This window comes from Zerene cesonia, chromosome 20, assembly GCF_012273895.1.
Source record: "Zerene cesonia ecotype Mississippi chromosome 20, Zerene_cesonia_1.1, whole genome shotgun sequence".
Classification (NCBI taxonomy): Eukaryota; Metazoa; Arthropoda; class Insecta; order Lepidoptera; family Pieridae; genus Zerene; species Zerene cesonia.
The window spans coordinates 6,892,429-6,914,804 of record NC_052121.1 but is presented as its reverse complement, the minus strand read 5'-3'; the positions used below and the strand labels follow the sequence as shown (position 1 = coordinate 6,914,804).

Here is a 22,376-nt window from a genome sequence, read left to right as displayed (position 1 = left end):
TAACGCTGACGTGCGTGCTAACAATCACGTTTTAGATGGCTTTATGTTTACACATAATACAAGTTAATTAATTTTTCCTATCTGTCTGCCTGTGAGAAGCTAATTTATTGCACCATAAAAAACTTGTTAACAATTTTTTAATTAACTATCGCTTTAGATACATAAGCGTACCCATGCGTGTCGCTTTTGTGGTATGAAATGAAGACATTCAAGCGGCAATTTTATTAGTTTTACAGTTATGATTATTGCGTTTTGAATGTTTTACAAAAAACACAACGACCCAAGCAATAAAATATCAAATTCCGTGTTGCGATGTTATCAAAATTACGTTGTACCTAAATCTGGATAAAATTAACGTTAAAAAAATTACGAAACGCAAAAGTCTCGTTTGGTTATATTTTAGGGAATCATTTATTTTCGTCAAACAATTAGGCGTACCCGCGTAGCTCGCGAGCGGAGGGCGCGGCGGATCGGCCAAAGAAACTTCGCATCGAATCAACTCGTTCACAAAAAAAGGGTTTCACGCACATTTTTTGTTTCATAATCCGAGCGAAGTTTAACTCAGCCTTCGGATAATGCGCTCATGCGTCCACCGGATCGGCGAAGTTTGAAATGACATTTGCAGAGAGCGAAGTAAATCCAGATTTGCGTGCTAGACTGACTTTCTAATTCCGTTCGAACTTTGTGAAACGTATACTGTGTTGAGAACCTATTGTGACCGCAAGTAGTCTAATCTGACCCGTGAAGGGACTCCTATCGGGCGTTTTATAAACGCAAATGTTCAAAACACTGATTAATTCACACCGCACACGGACAAAGTTTGGTATGCTAAAACGGAACTGTTGTATCAACAAGCTAATCCTATAGGTGGACGCGACGCTCGCAAAGTTGATTGTTAATCTGCATGACTGTTTTCAGTGCTCTGGTAAACGCCACTGTTATTAGGGAATGGAATAAACTGATTTTGTTTTCATTAATGATACATTTTATTATTGTGTCTTATATTTTATTGCTTATACAGAAAGGAATTATGCAAAAACTCAAACGGGTGACGTATAAGAAATAAAATTTTTAAGAGGCATATTTTCGAGACTAATGTTAAGCCAAGTCGACGTATAATTTATAAAATCTGGCAACGTATTTAGCGTTGGGCAGATGGCAGTGTTTTTATCTCTGATGCTATCAAGGATATTGTTTTTTGGCAGATACGTTTTAATAATAGAATTGTGAAATTTAAATCCTTTAAAAAATGATACCATTATTTGCGAAACAAGCGCTATATACAATTCAATGAATTTAATTAATCGTACTTATTTAATATCAACAAGGAAAATGGTTGTGGTATTCGGATCGACGTATATTAGTTAGGAGCTCTCAATGTCGTAGTTATAGGTTAACGTATTTGATCAGAAAGCAGAATGGCTGGCTCACAAGGCAATCAGTAGGTAGGCTTTATTAACCCGTCAGGGTAGTGCGGGCACAGCTAATCAATCGTCGCTTGCGTGTCGACCGCACTATCTGTCTTTGACCAATTGGACCAGATAACCAAAGATAGCGACAAACGCAAGATTACCTGCCCATACCTAAATAGGCAATTTATGTAATTAACTACTTATACCAATGAAACGTATACTTTCTTTTCCATTTTGGCACGATGTAAGTTCATGCTCCGAAAAATACCTACGCTGTTTAAAAATACGAGTGCGGTAAATCTGTTTTCAGTGCCATCATTATTTTTTACTGATGTACAAACATTTCTTTTATTGGCTCCGAGTAAATAAGTAAAATGCTTCTATCTGCGTTCCGTATGTAGGCGGAATGAAGCCAAATGCATTGAATCGTGAAATACGATGTCATATATCTAATTTATTACCGATGCTCTGCATATGTAAAGTATAAAATTTACGTATTGAATCGCATTTAAATATGACAACAAAGTTTCTGAAGCAATGAAAAATGCTTTATATGCTTCAAATTTTCTAGTTTTCATAAATCACCCTGCGCTGAATAGCAGAGAGGGAGAAGTTTAAAAGTAAAGTCGAGTAAACTCGAAGCGGAACTTTGTATGAGATTAAAGTCATAATTTACTTGATGAGAGGGCATTATGTTGTCGAATATGAAACCAGATACCCTATTAAAACTGCTGATTTCCTCAAATGAAGTAGCGTGGAATTTTATAACGAGTTTAACGCAGCGCGAACAGATTATGCGCAAGAATTGGGCTCTCCTCGATAATAACCGTACGTTTTAGAGATAACGAAAGGGACCGGCTCATTAACGTCAACGCGGATTCACGACCAGTTTATGAGAACTGATACTTTTGCAAGAATTTTCGAAACATCTAAGCGAACGCAATCTAGATGGGAGCGAAAAAAATACTGCCCGACATAATCCGTGCAGATGCCCTTTTAGAGCCCCACAATTTAATGCTAAGTATCGCAATTTCAAGAAGACGGTGAGCCGGTCCTCGCGAGAGGGTTGAAAAAAATGATACACGGGGTACACGGGGCGGGGAAGCAATCACGCTTAGTTAGCGGAGCAGCTGCTACCCGTTTGCGATAACACTTTAAATGTTACCTTCAAGTTGTTGCGGCGAGCTGAAACACAAGTTGCCAGCCAGCCAACGTATTTACATATTCGACACATCATGTACGTTAACCCGATGATGCAGTAAAATAAATTTACGTCCGGTCATCCCACCTACAGCGCACGGTGGCTAACGCGTTACGAGGGTAATGAACACGTCCTTGATTTTAATATAACAAGCGGTCAATTTAATCACTTTTGCTCATTACGTTGTTATGCGATTATTGACTATGCTGCATTTTATGACTGTGTGTTATTCCACGGATAAACCATATTTGGCGGTTTCGTATGAAGTTATCAATATTTTCTGATAATATGTTTTTGTTATAAACTGTTACTCCACGTGACAATCAAATGGATTGTTTGTATATATAAGTATATGTGTTATTATTTTTTATCTAAATTAAGCGATTGTTTTAAAATAGAAGGCCGGTATTCGATTTAATATGAATAGTATTTGTTGATCAATGTGTTAAACAATTCCACACTACTGTCATGTTTGACACGATGGCTTTTAATTTAATGCATTATGCATTTAATTAATGCCTCCGTTCTACGAATTGTTTTGTTAGGCAAATAAATTAATTAATGACAAATACTAAATTAGGGTTTGTTGGAGCATTATGAGTCTATTTAATTGTTGATGTAGTTTTAATCAATGGTAGCGTAATGTAATCCCCGGTATTATCTCGTTTGAATTGCTTTTTTGTGATAATAAAATGTTTGTTTTAAAACATAATAGGGTTTCGACTACTACGATTATTTCCTCTCAGTTTCAGACTGTGAGGAAATAATCGTAGGTTTCAGTTTCGAGTGCGGGTTTGTACTGAATTAATTAGCGGGTATCGCAAAATCGGAGCAGGTGTTGGTTGGGCTTTATAGCCCTATTACGGTGTGGATATCCAGCTGAAATGCTTGAGCGATTGACCGAACGCAAGCCTAGATTTCACGCCATACAATGCGCAGACAGCTCTACGACAATCCATATATTTTTCACAATCTATGCTTAAAAAACATAAATCTACATTTCATCCCATTTACAATCATATTGTTACATAAACTTGATGAAATAATGTAACAGCAGACAGAGTTAAACATTTATTTCAAATATTATTCCAATCAGACCTTCAATAATCAATCGGTCTACATTAGGCCTATTTACCATGATTAGTAATATAATTCCAGCCGCGTGGAGATATAACTGTCTCTAACGTTTAATCAAATAGCGTTCCGAATAAATGGAGCGTAGAATCAATATCGTGAATTCAATTTACAATTCAACGTATCAATTGTTCAATCTAGCAAGGACAGATAAACACATAGATCTGTCGATGGTTCGAAAAAGAAGATCGATAGGACGCGGGAGTTTCAAAGTGAAAAATGTACGTTTGGATGGCGTTAATTCGTTTAATTTCCGGCGGGGGTGGGGGGTGTCCGCTCAGATTAATTCAGCTGAGGCCGTCGCAGATAAGGACGTTGGAATAAATTGAAAATGTTCAGAGATTGATTTGAATACTCCCGAGGATATATCGGAGGTAGCCAGCAAGCAGAAAACCGCACTCTATCACGGTGCTTAAAGAAAAAAGTTCGTTTTAATGAATAAATTGAAAGTCTTCAATCAGCGGTAGTATGGCGCTAGTTCTATAAAGCATAATACCGGGTATGGTATTTAATGCTTTTTGGGAGATTAGTTATGTTATAAATATGCTTTTTTTGTTACTCCTTAGATTGTTTAATTGTATTAAAAGGAATTAAGATAATTACTTGACATATTTTACATATGTATTTGTTTGAATGTCGTATAAAATATGACATATTTCGAAATTTTCTATCGAAATTGTAAGAAGGAATTAAGGTCATGCGAAGCGTGAATAATACAATCCGTAAATTGTCTATTAAATCGTTTATAAAACGGAGAAATTAATGCGATCAGCGTGGGACCTGAGATGGGACAATGTTCGAAGCGTTCGTGATGGGAATATCAATAGAAATAGAGTAGAACCTTGTTCCTTGATAGTCCTAGCAGCGCACGACCCATGATTTACATTTTGCGATTTTGTTTAAGCGAATTTTGTGACACAAACCTATACAACTATGAAAATTTGTTTCAGATAATTCGTTAACGGATATATGAAAAAATGTTCCAAGGCAAATACATGGAGAATAACGCAATTATAATAACTTATTTGGTCGGTATATGAGACATAACGGTTATGAATCGATAGTTCTAAGTCCTCTCACTAAATTCACAGAATCAGAACGTTCGAACGTGATCAACTTGATTGACTCAGCGTCCGATTGGTAATAACGCATGCTAAACATATTAGCCGAACGGAAAATGGCATCAGCAGACGCCCTACCTCGTGTGGAAGTTCATTCGGCTGACACTTGCGCGTAAGTGATTGTTGCAACCAATCAAATCCGTAATTGACAAAGCTCGAACGCCAAATGAACTTGTAAACTAGTTTACCTAAAAACTGTAGGAAGCGTTGATTCCCAACTAGCCCCCGATTTTGATTTGAAAAGATAACACAGAGCCCTCAGTAAAAAGGGCGAATGCTAAAACAATTTATCGTACGTAATCCCGGAGTGTCAGATGATAATAAGAGTGACATTTAGAATGGACCGGCGTTGGTTAATTCTGAAGCGGCAGTGGCGACCGATTGTGACACGAACTAAACCCTGTTGCCACCAGCAAAACCCATCAGGTGCGGGTACAATCTAATATCGTCCCAGCTCTGAGTAGACGCTCGCTTAATTCAATTTGTTTTATAACAGGATTGCAAGATAATTTCAGTTTATATTCAATCAAGTAATCTGTCATCTACATAAATCGAGATCAACGCTAAAATAGCGATGTAAATGCGAAGTGTGAGTTTTTATAACGACAGAGACGAAGCCATTAGCTAAGAATACAAACGGCACTATTCCATTAAAACTAAGCGATCCATATCCCAACAGAATGAACGCAATTATTCGCATTCAGTCAACAAAGACATGGTAGAGCTGCACAAAGAGACCATTTCATAAGTTAAAGCGTACTGACGATAGTTATCTGAGCGCAACTAGTGATGCAGTAAATCCTATGAGCGTACTTCGGAACTATCCCTTCTTACGTCTTTGCAATTTGAGTTCCTGCCGTCGGATCACAATCATTGTTACATTCAATGTAGTGAGTTTTCAATTCATATATAGAAATACTTATTCTTAATAAATTGGACTATCGACAAACAAAAGTAAAGCGCCCGGCTTCTAAATATACCTTAATCTGTATGTTATCATGTTCCTGTAATAAACTGCAGGCAAAACGCCTTTTTATATATTTTAGAGTTATGACAAAATAGATTGTAAAGCAACTCCCTGGGAGAATAGCGGCCGAGAGAGGAAAGTAAGACGATTAATCCCACAAGGTACAGCAGGGAGAATTTATTATAAAACGATTTCGTCCGAGCCTTTAAAATGCACTGGTGTATTCAGCGGTGCTATCGGTGCGGTCTACGCCAAGATATTTATGCTATTCCCTCGTTTATTACGTCGGACGTACTTTATTGGAATAAAATTGTTTTGGTTATTAGACGTTTGTAGGTGTATTAATTGGATTTAGTCACTGTTGTATGATTTTTTATTGTTTAGCGGAGTGCTTTGCGAGTTTAAATATAAATGTGAAGTGTAAATCTTTGTAATGTTTACATTTTAATAATGTTCGTTCGCTACATCCTAACCCAGTTAATTGCGTAATTGAAAATATTCCATAATTAATACAGTACTTTTGTATGCCTGTTTTATTAAATTAATAATATGATATAGAGTTCTAAAAAAATGTTAATATTTCTAACCATGACCACTCCAAAAGTAATGACTAATAACGTAAAAATATTAACGATGTTTAAGTAAATACATAAATTATTTCCCAAGATCCATTAGCGATGGAACCGTTGAACCATTTTCAGAGATCGCGTGATATACTGAACGTATGTATTACATATTATAGCTCGTCTAAGTAGTCACGTTAAAGGTTATTCAACGTTATCGATTATTTTATTTTACTTCAGTGTGTTATTGGACGAAATGTCAGTACCCCACCTGCGCAAATGCCATAAAGCCCTTACCGGGTATCGTCGTAATAATCGTGATATATTAGAGGAAGGATTTAATAGGGCAGCGAATAACCTAGTTTATTTATTTTATACCAATATTTTTATTATAACGCCAACATTAAGAAAGGAAAACGAATTCCAATTTGGTTTATTTTAATTATGCAAAAATAAATACTAATATATATACTTACACAAATCTAATAAAAGGACACGCTAAATACACCATTTAATATGAGCAGTTCAGCAGCTGTGGTATTTATGAAATTATTGAAATAACATAATTCAATATGCGCGTTTCAAGTAACGGCGTGATATAGTTATTTACTGCGATATGTCACTGTCAAATTAATGACACTAAACTGACTTAACTATACGCGTATCAGCCATAGTGACATTTCTAAACATGAGGACTGCGAGTGGTTTTGACATTTAGTAAGTATTTTAGCAACCTTGGCTGTAATGCTTACTAAGCATGAGGGTTTCAAACTACCAATTGTTTAGAAGAGATTCTTGCGTGTAATGTATATGAGTCTAATTGCACTGGAAATATGTTTGAGATTTAAATATTACGGTTTTATTTAGTACATTATGCGGATCTTCATATGGTTAGAAATACATGTTGTAGAAGACTAGCTACGCCCCGCGGTTTCACCCGCGTAAGTCCGTATCCCGGAGGAATATCGGAATAAATGAGGGCCTATATGTTATAACTTTCTGATGTCATTAATGTAGTAGGGTAATCTAACCCAATTATAAACGTATACAGCTTAATCATTGGAACTATAAATTTCCAAGAATTGCGCAAACTCGATCGAAATGATATAGGAGTGCTTAAAGGAAGAAGAAACTGTTTGCAACTATCTAGACACGATACGAAAGTTTTGAGAAAGCACATACAGCGGGAAGGCTCGGGGTGCGAGGTGCGGGCAAGTGACGTCACGGCTGACGCTGTAAATAATTGCTCTGTCGAACACACCTGCCGGTGAAAGAAAATTAAGCGAAACACAATTTGACTGAGTGATAAAGCACCCAGCGCGTTGGATCTGTTTAATGAGGAGTTACGGACGAAAAATTGCTCCTGATTAATTTATAATCTCATTTCCATTATTAGCGCCTGCCGTTAATTGCTCGTTAATTATCTTTTATAATGTTGACTGTGCCTTAGTTATGTTCTATGAATTATTTCTTTGTGAAACAAAATGGTAAGTTAGCGATTTAATTTGAACATATCCATACATTATCACAATAATTTAAAGTTTAGAATTCGTAATCTCATAAAGGTTTATAGATAATTCAAATGCAAATAAACGTCGCCAAAACAGACACGTTTAAAATAATTATACACGGCCAAAAATTGAGGTAACAATGTTAAAGGTAGCTGGCTACGTCGGTGTTTATTGACAAATTCATAAACATTGACTCACGTATGAAATGACGCCCATACACCCGAGCGGGAACGAGCAAACATATATCATATTTTCATGGGATTCTAATAAAAATAAAGTGGATAGCCGAAAGCGGTCTAATTTAATACGAGCCGTGGACAGGTCGTCATGCGGATGATGTACTTTTCGTTTTATTGCCCCGGAGAGTGAGTGAATGCGAAAATGTTACAGGCGTTTGTCAGCTGTTAAACAGTTTTGTTATTGCCGGACGAACATCGCTCCGCCTATTTGCATAATTGAACGGCCACTTGGAAGCACCAGCATTGTTATACTTTGCCGTGCCATTTGTCAGATTCGTCGTATCATCTATGCATGTAGCTCATAACGAGAGACGCGCCGTTTTTCTGGACTATTCATTATGTAGCCTTTTGTGTTGTTTGCTATTAAGCGACCACTCGGCTTAAGACCGGAGCTTAGAGAAACATGTAGCGTTATGTCAACTTATCTTCCCACACAACCGCAATTTTGTCAAAGACTAAAAGAACACAGTCTGAAATATACGTAAAAGGAAATTCTTATTTTCGGCGCTGCAACAATGAAAATGCAGGGCGCAATAATATTGGGAAATGTGTTACAAACAAAATATGGAAGATGTCACACTGCTTGTTACATAACAGTCCTCATATAGATCAAAGATCAATTTAATGCATCACTTAAATTTAATACGGCAATAAAATTCTTACAGTTTTAGCTGACATTCTAGAAAGAAGTCTTGATCATTAATGAATCGTAATCCGTTTTGTTTGTAGGATAACTAGGTGAGCAGGCAATTTGTGATCAGAACTAACAATAAAATCGCCATAAAATCTTGAAGCAGTACATAGAATGTAAGCGCTATCTAGCAGGCGTAAATTTTTAATGGCGCAAACCACTCGGAACGTCTGTAAGAATCTCCGATTTTAAACTGATGCTTTTACAATTTGTTACGGGAATAGTTGTGGAAGTCGATAACGCATTAAATATAGAATAGTTAATTTGTTGATATTTCTTCATATCTGAGTAACACAATATATTAATTTGTTATTATAAGACTTCAAAAAATGTTGCGTATTTTGTAGTGTTTCTATTATTTAGATGATAACGTTCATCTGCAAAACAATTAATAAACATTACAATAAATGATTTAAACGAGTTAAAGAGTGGCTAATGATAATTTTTTCTGTTATATCTTATATGAGTATGCAATTAGTATCGATAAATGACAAATGAATGAAATGGACAATGAATGAAATGATAAATATGATCATTTTAATTTTCATTAGATGGTTTAAAAAAAAAGTAATATGTATTTTATATTGTTAAAGTTTTTGATGAAAATCATCCAACCATACAATATCAATATTGAAACCTTTGATAAACAAAAACACATTTAATAAATAGAAACGGTTCAGCGCAAATTAAAATTCGTGTGTCGTCACACAACAAAACATCTGTTATATAATTTAAAATTCTGAACCTTCATGAATAGGTAGGCTCTTTTAAGTAAATGTTTTGATATTTTCGTAAGTAAAAGCGAAATTAATCGAAAGACCCTTGCGGACATCAATACGGCCGGGGGCCATTGTTAACAATGATTACAATAATGTTTTTCGACGCAAATGTTAATTTTTATTACCGCTACACTCATTTACTTCGCACTTTGAAGTGTTTTGTTGTTTCACAAAAGTCTTTTTACAATATTATCTATGTAAATTGAGAAAAAGAAACACCGCAAGAAATGAGGGCTCATTATTTGTTGTGTTTGAGTCGAAATATAGTTAATATTATACTGCCCATGTAGTATAATGAATTTGATCGGTCTGTAATAGGCTAGTTGGTAAAGCTTTGATTGACGTTTTTAATTTGCTTGCGGAGTTTAAGGGTGAACTCTGAGGCGCCTGGACCCGTCAGTTTGGACGGGAAATGGTCAGATCCTCGGGGCTAGTCACCATATACTTTGATAGTTTAGAATATAGCGTACTGGAAACTTTACTGTATGGTTTTAAATTGTTCCGGCAATTTTGTATGTGTAATGTTTAGATTGTAATGTACCGCATTTTATAGCGAAGTTGTTATAATTATTTGTCAATTTTATTTTATCGTTGTAAGCTACTAAGTTCATCTTTTTAACTAAGACCTTCTCATGAGAATGAATGTTAAAATTAAGAATAAATAGTCGGCTATAATTTATGATATAAAAGTAATGTTTATATTTAATTTGGTATTTAAAATATCTCTCGTTTTTATCATGAAATATAGCCAACAATTGTGCAGAGATTACAACATAAGGTTGTACGCAAAAATGTTGAACAAATTCCGCTTTAACGCATGATATACTTCGCTAACATTTCAGTTTTTATTGCCAGTACTACATCTGTCAGTTTTCATCAGCGATGGCAACTGGATGTGAAAATGTATAAAATAATGTTACGAAACAACAGTGCAAATATGCGCTAACATCAACCACGTCACATGACGTGCTTTAATTTACAGAACTATTATCGTCTACACTCGGATCACTTCGTATTTCATCGCAAATATTTACATTTAACATTACAATGCTAAGTTCGTTTCCTATGCGGTAATTATATGACACTACGATAATTAAGTATGTAAATGACAGATCTAAATGTTCGACCACGTTCCGTTCTAATTACTTTTGTGTAGAATCCACTAAGTGAGTGTTGGACCAGCCACGATACCCGCCTACAACTCGAGCAAGATTTGAATACAGACATTGCGCGTTCACAGTATTTTGTGCTATACACATAACGAAGTAGAGTTCACATTTAATTGACGTGCGAAGTGGTGTTTCAGTCGTTATTCGCTTGATACTAGTCAATTATAAGCTTCTATTCGATTTGATGCTCGCTACGTCCCTCGAGCCCTTTGCTCGCTTTGGCCAGCAAAGTTTAAATTAATTCCCGATTGATACATCACATTCCGGTATTTCTGTGATTTTTAAACACCCTCAGGGTAATATTTTCCGTAATGTGTATCGCAAAAAGAGTAATAGCATCGAAACATGTGCAAGTCCCACAAAAGAATAAAATGACATCGTTTATTTCATTATCTTCGGACTTCATAAGGTGGACAAATATTTACTTTCAAAACTTTTATCAACAAATTGTTTTCTTTATAAATACCATGATGGTTTTCTTTGATCTGATAACCTCAAGAATCAATTTGAAAAGTAATGCTTTTATACAGTAAATATACTTTTATGTCAGACGTATATTAATTGAGTTTAATTCACTATCTGTATCGTCAATACATTTTCCCTTTGTGTATTATCAGAAGCTTTTGAGATTGAAAGACTGAAAAATGATATGCGAACAAAGTTTAAACGGGTCGTGAATCTTTTAGATGTCGCGGTTGGCGCAATGCAATGTAACTCCCAGTATTTTATGCAAATCCATTGGACAGTTGATACACGCGATCGACTGGGCAAATTCGCAACGCATCGACTGACGTTTAATTGGCAAGTCAGTATATTCAGTTAATACAACGACGGACGCTATCACAATACTACGATTTGAATTGTCATACCTCGCGTTTAAATAAACTTAATTCAATACTTCCACGTAGAGGGTCACGGTCGTATTGCGTGTAAATAGTTAATCGAAATTGTTTTATGAAAACGAATTGGGAGATTAATATTCAGTGGTTATTGGATCAACGTTTTTATTGGATAATAATGCACAAACGGCCCCGGTAATTGGACGCAGTTTTTGACGTTTAAGCTGCGCTGTATTTAATAATAACCGTTACCCATGATATCGATCCGATTTCATTGAGATTTGTCTCGTGAATAATTTTTTTTCCAGCCCACAAAGCTTTCCGTATGTTTATACATCATATACGTAGTTGAAAAGTAAGTTGCATAAAACGTGTAATATATTAGTATTGCTACAAGGATAATCATTTTTGTGCGGTTTAAATAGAGGAGGGTTATGATAATTACGAGACTCGTGCGGGATCATCTCTTGCACCTGTTGCCTCTGACTTTAACTAAAATTTAGTGCGATACGTGTTAGTATCCCGCCTTACGCGACACTTGTGTATAATTTTGTCGGTAAACCGATATTACAGAACAACCGGGCTGCGGCACTGATAGGGTAAAATGAATTTTCACATCACAGAATGTGTTTCAGGTAATTCCTATTTATTTCGATGATTTTTAAACACATTTTTATATTTTATTTTGATTTTTATCAACACCAGAAACAGTTCTTTATTTTTATAGTAATTTGATTGTTTTGTTTCTCTGTGTGTTTTAGGATTTTGTATGAGCGTCACGTTGCCTTAACTTTATAGTTAACGCCACCTAAGTGCAACACGGCACAGCACGTAGCGAACAAATTCGTCTCTATAGTGGTTGCATTACATCAACCCAGCTAGACTTTACGGTGTCTCGCTTATGAGGCAGCGGAATAGGTGACTGTAAAACTTTGACAGTGGATCGCTACATTGCTAACTAAATGGAGACTGTACCAGATATATTCTCAAGGGCGGCGCCTTTACGCCAATTTTATGTTAGACGAACAAAATATAACTGAAATTCCAATACCGAAAATGTATATTACACCGAATCCTTAGAAACTGACAATGCGGGGATTTCTTAAGAGCCTCCGGCTAGGTGAGGGTAGGCGCGAGTCGAGTTTGTTACATAAAAATCGCGTTATCTCGACCGAGGTCGACAGATTACTTTCTTGTTAAGAGGATGAAACAAGACTTTCATTCGTCAAGAAAATAAATAATAACATTTTATTTAATTTTCCGTACAATGAGTCTGATTAAATCTTTTATGGGCGTTATTTAATTTAAACTTACCGAGATGGTAAAATTTTATTCCTTCCTAATTAAAGTTATATCTGGAGACGGCCAGAGTTTATTTAATAAACCAAAAATGATTAACAAGTTTTATTATTTTATTAACTCCTGGCGCTGTAACTTTAGCGCGCTCGTGTTGTATATACAGCATTGTCACAATAAAAAACCTTCAAAAAATATAATTTGGAGGCATGTACCGGAATTTTATTAACACCGGCGCCCGTGTACCGAACAATTCACTTTATGCTCGAAATTGTGCAAAAGTAATCAGCCGATTTATACCTCTCGGCTCTGGAATGATCTCTCGGTTGTGGCGGCAAACACGCAATTTGTCCTGAGCGTTAAATCGACCGCAAACAAAACGGGCGGTGGCGCTCACGCCATCCCATCATTCACCTGTGGTCACCAATGATAATGAGATGGACCTACTGTTCAACATATTAGACTGATTGCAATTGTGCAGCGGACCGGCCTAGGCGACGACCACACCTCGCCCGATCGCATCGCTCTGTGATGGATCACCAATTCGAAATATGTATGTAATATGTTAATTCATTACCACGGGCATTGCATTATACGAAAATAATGTGGTCGCGATGATAAATGGTGATAAAAACTATAAATTAATGCAATGACTTTGGATAAAACGGACTGTTGTTCATGACAACGTAATGGACGGAAATAATGCATATTATTCAATGCAAATGTTATTTATTTAATAAGTATTTACATATGTGGAATTATTACTATTAAATAGAATTAAAAGACCAGTTTTTTCTTTAATCTTGTGATGGGCCCATAAATCGCCATATCAAACAAAACTTTAAAATCTTACATAGTCGTTCGGTGATGTCTTATCACGCTTTTCCACATAACGTAAGTGAGAGAAGGTACATACGCAAAGCTCTAAAGTGTTTAAATCGTGGCTCACGGTAGCGCACCTCGGTTACATAACTCAAGTGTGGTCAGCAAGGTAATGAGATGGGACTGTGACCCCGTTCTATTGTCTAGTTGCTACGCAGCGACACAGCCCTCTAGAAATAAGTCAACCACATAATCTGTCAAAGTTACGGGAACACACCGCATAATAGCAGGGAATGCGGCTGCGATTGCAGCGTAAAGAAATTAATTTATTAGCATGAGAATCATAGTAACATTGCATAGTTATACGAGTGGAATTATACGATCCGGTTAGTGAGTTAGGTATTAATCCGCTTGTATCTTGTTGGAAAAATTATTAAAAAAATACCGTAATTGTCTATACAAAAAGAATGAAAAACAATATATAATTTTTAAGTTGTTTATCCATAAACTTACAGGACATTATGGCAAATTAAAAGATGTAAAATCAAGTGCATTTTAGAAAATCACATAAAACCAAATACACATTTATGACACCAAAATATGTAAAAGAGCAAGAGTTTCCATGTGGAGGATAAATCTATTTCTAGATGGCCCTTTCTACCAATTTCTCTGCAAACCTTTGTCATTTATCCCGTCAGGATTGTCAAAAACATAAGCTTAGAGAACGGCTGCACATTTTTTATTCATGACGATGATATCGGCTTGAATTCAGTTAAAGCAAATAGAATTATACTTTATACTCAGCATATACGCTTTAATTTTGTATGTATTGAAAGAGAGAAAGGATAGGTCCACTTTATATAGTCTGTTAACTGTCGTGCGCAGACAACCGCAATATCAGCGGGGTTGCCGATACGATTTATTTTACTCCTTATTCTATGTCAATTTAATTCCTGGACAATTTTTTGCTGCGCATTTCTCATTAACAATGTTCTTTTCAGAGAAACTGTATTCATTACTATGTGACGCAAAATCCATACATCAAATAACATGTAAAGAGATATCTTGTCCATGTTTATTTTTAATTTTAATGTACTTTTGGTTTAGAATTCCTAAAAAAGGTTGAATATTCATAGTCTATGCAAATTCGCTTTGTCCCAATTTATTTTTAAGAGAATAAATAAAAAAAAACGGTTTGTAACTTTTAATTTGATAAATGAAACAATAATCAAATAGGTATTTCAATTTAAACTTTCGGCAAAACATTCTTAGATTACCCTAAACATTCCTTAGCGATTTCAATATAAGTATTGTTGAATTTCTCGTCAAAATTTCTTCGCTCCTCCAAGTTATCGATGGATTATACAGTAAATCCAATAAGGACGAAAATATCTTCATTCCGTGTAACGGCATTGCTGGTGACAGTAAATTATTGGGGGTCATAAATAAAAGTAATTGTTCCAAGTGGCCGAGGGATTTTTTCCATAATTTCATTATAAAAAAGTTGAGGGTATGGTCGGAATAGCATTTGGGTATGTCCACCAACTTTGGTGATCTCCCACAGGGCAATGATCCAGGGGGATAACATAAAGAGATTTTCGAGACATCGTCTTCCTACTAAATTAACGGGATAACGCTCTTTAGACGCTAAGTTTTACCGGGTGTAATTATCTTGGCCTTAGTAATTAAGATGGTTAATAAATGGGTGCGTAGTAAGTCGCTTTGAGATAATTATGTCAGGAATCCTTTAATATAAGCAAAATAAGCGAGCTTCCTGCACTAATTTTGCAAAATTATAACAGTAACACTATTATGTTGATATTTTAGGGCACACCTTTGTGTTATTATTAGCCTTTAGTTTGACATTATTGTTTTCTCAAATCAAGGACTGTTTAATTATTTAAAGTTTAATTTATTTCATAAAATCCACCGAAATTCTATTAGGCAATAAAGTATAAATTGCTTTACGCTATGTCCACTTTTGGGAACTTGAAAACTCTACTAGCTAAATATAAGAGCGTAATTAAAATAATATGGCCATATTACAAGTTTAAGTACCCTCGATGGCCCGCAATAAATCATTAAAGTATCTTATACGTGTACCTATTACGAACGTTTACGACTTTCTAACATCGAAAACTTTGATGAACGAATTTCTCATAACTAAAAATGAATAAATAATACGGCAAATAGCCGCTATTATGGTTTTACATTTCATGGAATCTTTTTCGCTTATGTTTTTAATAAAAAACATGTTTTGTTGTATAATTTATAAATGTGAACTATTAGTGAATTATTAGCATTTGTATTTATATTTTTATAGATATTTTAACATTAAGGTTTTTTGAGCATAATGCATGTATGATGTATGGAAGTTAATAAACATAATATCTTACGTTTCAAGATTTAAAACATATTCATTACTGTCGAAAGAGCAAAATACTATTAATTTCAATTAATTATATTAGGCAAGATGATGTTTTGGCTAATTTATAAGCAGACCCGTGAAACGAAACTAATAACGATGAAACGCTGTCGTTAAATGATACAAAGCAGTATGAAACTATTGGCGCCATAATTACAACACTATTGCCTCATTTGTTGGACGAGTGCTTCGCTTATTGTTCGAACGCCTGACAATGTAAAGCGCTCGATATTTTCCGGTCTTAGAATGAATGACTTTTCAATTGCTACCACTCTAATGGGAAGTGGGTTTTCACTATGTCATTTCCCGTACTTAGGACTTTTTAAAGCATTCCTTTTGGGACATTCTTAGTAGGAAATGATTCGCCGAAACACATTACTAATGTGTATTGTGGAAGCGCCAAGTCTTTAATGCCTGAATCGCAACCTATTCGTGGTTCAATTTATTGTCATCCGTTCTTAAAGAGCCATTGTTGAGAATCCAATGAAATTATATCGAGATATTACGGTTCGATCATAATACGATTTCGTTCTATCATTAAATTCTTTATTGTGATAAACAACTATTGAGTTTTAATCCATTTTGAACAGTTCAGTTTTCTGTTTAGTTTTAATTACATTACGTGTTGTTTTTAATAGTTTAAATGTATAACTACAAGTCAAGAAAAGTCAAAGAATATGCCTACCGAAATATAGGTACACTTGCATTAATTTTGAATAACATTGCGATCTAAAGCATTGCTAGAGCGAAAACTTCACGACGTTCTCAGAGTCTACTAGTACAAAATCCTTCTGTTGTCAAACCCCCGAGGTAATACCCATAGATACACAAGTGGACAGTTTCACAAATGGCTAGGAGATATCTAATGTTGGGAACAGAGATGTGTTAAAATACTTCCTCGTATTTTCTATACCACTTCTAGCCGCGACTCCCGAGAGGGAAGCTTCGGCTGATGTGTGAATAGTCTTATAGTAAAATAGAACGAGATTTGCTATTTAAATAGAAGCTCTTGTCGTCATTCTTAAAAGGGCAGTTATGTCAGTCTCTCACTCATCGAAAATCTTATGGACAATATTTTAAAACACATTTTCAAGAGCTAGTACAATTTATATTAAAGAGTTAATATGTTTTAGTGTGATTACTGAACAGTCCCAAGTGTAGAGATTTCGCTTTAACTCTTATACATTGCGTGCTGCATCCTCAACCGCGTCTCGGGGGACGTCGGTCGAACGGAATTTGATATTGTATCGATGTTTTAACTCACTATGAACTCACAGTATTGTTTAAATTAAGTGGTAAAGTAAAACAGCAATGAATGGAAATAGGCGATAATGTTTTAGTTCGTTGAGGTGATATATATATGGGTATTATTGTATTATGATAGATGGAAAAAGAGTTAATAACAATATCATTAATTAAACGTTTGTCATTTTCGTAAATTATGTACTTTAACTAGTTTTTCAATCACGGCGTCGCCTTTTATTTGAAGGAAGTAGAAAGTGCAGAGGTTTTAAATGAGTTGTTTTTAATAAAAAGGTATACAAGCCAGCTCACCACCGCATCAAAAATTATGCGAGTATTTGATGCTTTTATTTTATTTGATTAAGTAACTTTGCTGTAAATATGTCCTCAGACAAAAAAAGTCCACTCAGAATGAACATTACTTTAAACTAAATTAATTGTAATACGCGTGTTATTAGTAAGGGCTGTGGTTCCACGCGAGGTACACCTAAGCCCGGTGTATTCTCGTCTCCCGCCGGAGCCACGTGCTGCCACTTAGCAATGAATAAACATCTCAATGTACTACCAGCGGCTCTTATAAACAAAGGAATAAAGACCAAATTCTTTTGTTCGCAGCTCCAAATAAAATAGCCGAGTTCCCGACAGAGAGCTCCACTTCAGAAGCTTTCCTACTAGGTATTAGAATTGCCTCGACATGTACAAAAATAGTGAATCGAGGCGCGCTGTAAATTGAATTGTATACGAACAAATAAACTTGCTAGATTTAAGCAGTGTTAAAGCGCAATTAAATACTGTTTCGAATAAAAAAACGTAATCGGAAAATTGTATCTGAGAGAAAAATAAAACGAACGCGTAAAAAGGATAACGGAGGCGAAAGAAAAGGTTTATGACGTATGACGAAAACGATCATTTATGATTCACGCGATATGCGTGTTTAGACAGCGTGCTGCGAATCAAATATAAATAAAATTGCTTGTATGCAAAGTGATGGGTAAAATTTACACGGTAGAGAGGTACGCACCGGCAGAAATACGTCCCTATGGCGTCGCGTACCTCGCCCGGCCAAATGGAATCCGCCCCACTGAGATTGGTTCCACTAGTTTTTTTTTTCTTTAATATTTATGAACTTGTGTCTCACGTGTCGTTTTACCTTTCGTAATGGCATTTGCTTCAAGCCCCAGTTACGTTTTGAATGTCAATCCTACGACGGAACGGAAAGTTTGATTATTACATTGCGTGCGCCTCGGTAGCAATAGTTTTACGCTAGTTGCTTTCATGAAATTTTCCACCCCAACCAGTGTATTAAAATTCATAATATGAATGTTGTCTGTGGAAATTTGGCTCACTTAATATTGCATACTCACACTTCTTTCTAACTGATATATATAAGGATATTTGATATAGACTTTGTTGTATTGATCATAAAATAATTTCACAGTCATCATCACTCTTCAATAAATTATTTTATGCTAAGGGAACAATTCAGGAGGGGACACCTTTAATTATATTTTTTCACTGGTCACGACCGTAAATAAAATAAAGGGTGCTATTAAAAGCATTATTCGCGCATATTTAATGTAGTAAAAGGGTAAAAGGTTTCACATTTTTACAGATTCAACAGCTTTACATAAAAATCGCCTTTTAAATGAAGCTTTCATTCAACACGTGATTTATCGGTAAAAATCTACAGATTTGGGAACGAATAAAACAAAACAAAAGCCAAAACAAAGTGAAATAAGTTATGAGCCGGTGTAAAATATATAGAGGGTTATTTTAGTCAAGGCACACTAAGCCAACATTATTTACATGAAACATAAATTCGGGATAGTATGAATATGAAACCTATAAAGAAATAAGAACGAAAACGCTAAACGAATTTGGGTGAATTGCCTCGTCTATATGATTTGATTTTCGGAATTAATAATTCAAATGGACAGAAATCGTCGTCTTATGGGGTCGAAGCGACCGGGCCCTCGTAGCGAAAAATAGATAATAAAATGTATTGAAATGGCAGCGGGCTGGCTTATCCGGTTGAAAGTCAATGAATATTTGATTTCAATTTTTTTTTCCAACGTCGCCGTGAAGTATTCACGCCATACCTAATTTGATTTTCGCCATTCCGGCCGTTCGCTAGGGCAGTTTGCATTCATATTCAGTATGAATACACGTTTGGGTTGCCTCTTGCCCGAGTTTGATACAAATAAACAGCGGATATTTTTACATTACTTACCAAATAGCTTGACCCAACTGATTACGTTCAGGGGATAATAACTGACGTCGCTATAAAGGCCATCACGGGCCTGCATTAGCGAGGTTACCTACTTGTAATTCATATAATAATTTCATTTATCAATATAGATAAGCTGATCGAAAAATACTTTTGCAAAGATAAATTGATATTTTCGATTCAGCCATCGAATTTTTCTTAGTTCCTTTCACATTTTTTCTAATTACAAAGTGGAGGGGACCGCAAATATCATCCAAATGACACGCAAAGGGCGTGGATGTTAAAAGACCGTTAGCTTCGAACAAGACATTTTATCTCTTGTAGTATTACTTTAACGCTGATTTTCGCTTGTTTCTGGCTGAAAGAGGATTCGTTTTTGCGAACTTGCATAAATGACGACGCAACGATATTCCACAGAGCCTAAATATTTGGGTCAACCTGTTTTTGTGTAATGAGAATTACAAAAGTAAATTTAACATTGCATTTTGTTGTAACCGCTTCAAGGGAACCTTTGTTAACAACAAAAGATGGTCGTCCTTGATACGATTTCGTGGATTTTGGTGGATTTTAATTAAAATCTTACGCGTTGTGAGGATAATGAAAACATCTGATTATATAAGTCCCTGTGCTTAGACGCACAGTTTATTTGTAAGCTCATGTTCAAATGGTCCTTGTAACCGAAATAATTTATGTTATCTTTGTTAATTTAATTAAAATATCTTACGTGCAGATGTGATGTTTGCTACATCATTGTTAAATTCTTGTGTATGTAAGATGAAGGTACAAACAGAAGAAAAAAAAAGAAACGAAAATGTTCATAAATGAGGCCCAAAGAGACGTAGATAATCTGTGACCTATCTATATACCAAGTACATACCAAGAAGGGCTCAAAGGTTATTTGCAAGAATAATGAGACTCTCGGATACAAAAGCTCTTCTATATACATTTTTATGTCAATAAGAATATCTTGAAGTCCTCTACAAAATTGAATAAATGGCAGTAGTTTATAAACTTAGCATTTTCCATTCTTGTTATATAAAAGCAATATTGGAAAAAGTGATTTTATTTTGTGCATAAAAAGTTGATTTGTGCAATTATAAAATGGTTTCCCTGTGCATGTTTTCATATCACTGCATGTGAAATAAATTAGTCGACAGGAAATATATTTATACGTAGCATGAGGGGTATTTTTCTTACTTCAATATTCTATGCGGGTTTACGTGTATTTATCCGACGATACGACAAACCGATGTAATGAGGCGAGACGTGCATGAAAAAATATTTTGTTTCCCTTGCGACATGCTAATTTAGATGGGGTTTGTATGTCGAGAGACTTATTTATTAAAAAGGTACTGTAATAATAGAAATAACCCGTGGATTCGTATTTCAACATGGCGTTTTATTAAACACTCATTTGATTAAATGTTTGTAAATTATTTAATAACAATTGCATCTAACTTTACTATATACGAATTTCGTCATTTTTATATATGAAAAGTTTTTTGAGTGTAGATGGACTATTCAATATTCCAAGTGTACATGACAAAATATGACTTACCTCTGTGCCTATTGGTCTGTTTGTCGAACATGAGCATTGCGTCTTCAATCTGAAACAAGCGAATAAACAAAATTAAAATCTTGCATGATTACGTTGAAAATAGTGAAAAACGTGTTTGTCGTGCGCGATTTGCGCCCCGCCCAAGCAATAAAACACTCCGGTGCTGTAATAACGAATAAGCACCGTACAGAGTAAACCACACGCTGGAAATAAACTTTGATAAGCGGGGGCGAGCAGGTAATAACGTATTCATAGAGAAATAAATGGAAAGTCGGCGGTTAGGACACGAACAATACACGCGAGCAGATGCGCTGTCACCACTCATCTAACCTGAACGGCATAAAATTTGGCCGCGTTCGTACGCTTTAAAAAACCCCGAATTGCATTGCAAAATTCACGATGTATATACGCGTATTAAACATTTAGTTTTGCGTAAGGTGCCCGAAGGACGTCCAAATTGTTCGCGTTAAAACAAGTGTTTGAAAAAAGTGGGCATACTTCGTTTGACAGGTGGCCTCCAGGGTTTTGTCTCGCAGTCGCTGTTTACCCCCAAGGGCGACATTACTCGCGGACCTCGACACACCCCTGATGATCGATGTCGAATACCCGTAACAGGTGACCTTTCCCTCAATTATTCTTACCTGTAGACGCGTTTGTTTAGTGGTGATTTGTTTGCGCGGGAATGCTAAGCTTTTATTTACGCGTGTGTACTGACAACCCTTTTTGCGGCGAACGAAAAATTTTCCGCAACATTTGATGAAATTGAGTTAGACCTCCTTGGGCTCGTTTCATTTATGTCGTATTAGTGTGTTTGAATATTCATAGTCTTGTGACGTAATGTATATACTGTATATATACACATTATAGTATGAATTGTTATTCTCCATAAAATATATCTATAAATCAAAAGCGAAATACTTCAATCAAATAGAGAAATCAATCACACAAATTGATTTCTTTCTTGTATTTCTGTAAATACTTAAGTATCGCTTTCAGCAGCTAAAACCTTTTGATACAAGTCGACATAAATCGTAATATTGGCAAATTTGTACCAATAAATATCTTGATTGAAACAGATAGCAATTTGCTAATTAAACGTTGATTTGTTTTCGAATCTCAAACTAAATTTGCCGACACAATTAGGTATGTATTTCAAAGCTAACGCGTAGAAACTAGATAT

The 22,376-nt window shown here is 35.5% G+C and overlaps 1 protein-coding gene across 12 annotated transcripts in view; it reads right to left on the bottom strand.

The window, feature by feature from the left end:
- Window positions 1-22,376, bottom strand: part of LOC119835109 (RNA-binding protein Musashi homolog Rbp6) — a 382,679-nt gene that overhangs the window by 64,242 nt on the left and 296,061 nt on the right. For all 12 annotated transcript variants that reach the window (XM_038359748.1, XM_038359746.1, XM_038359744.1 and 9 more), the window contains one exon: window positions 21,197-21,245. In XM_038359748.1, the coding sequence (XP_038215676.1) occupies window positions 21,197-21,245 (49 nt within the window). The remainder of the gene's footprint in view (window positions 1-21,196; window positions 21,246-22,376) is intronic.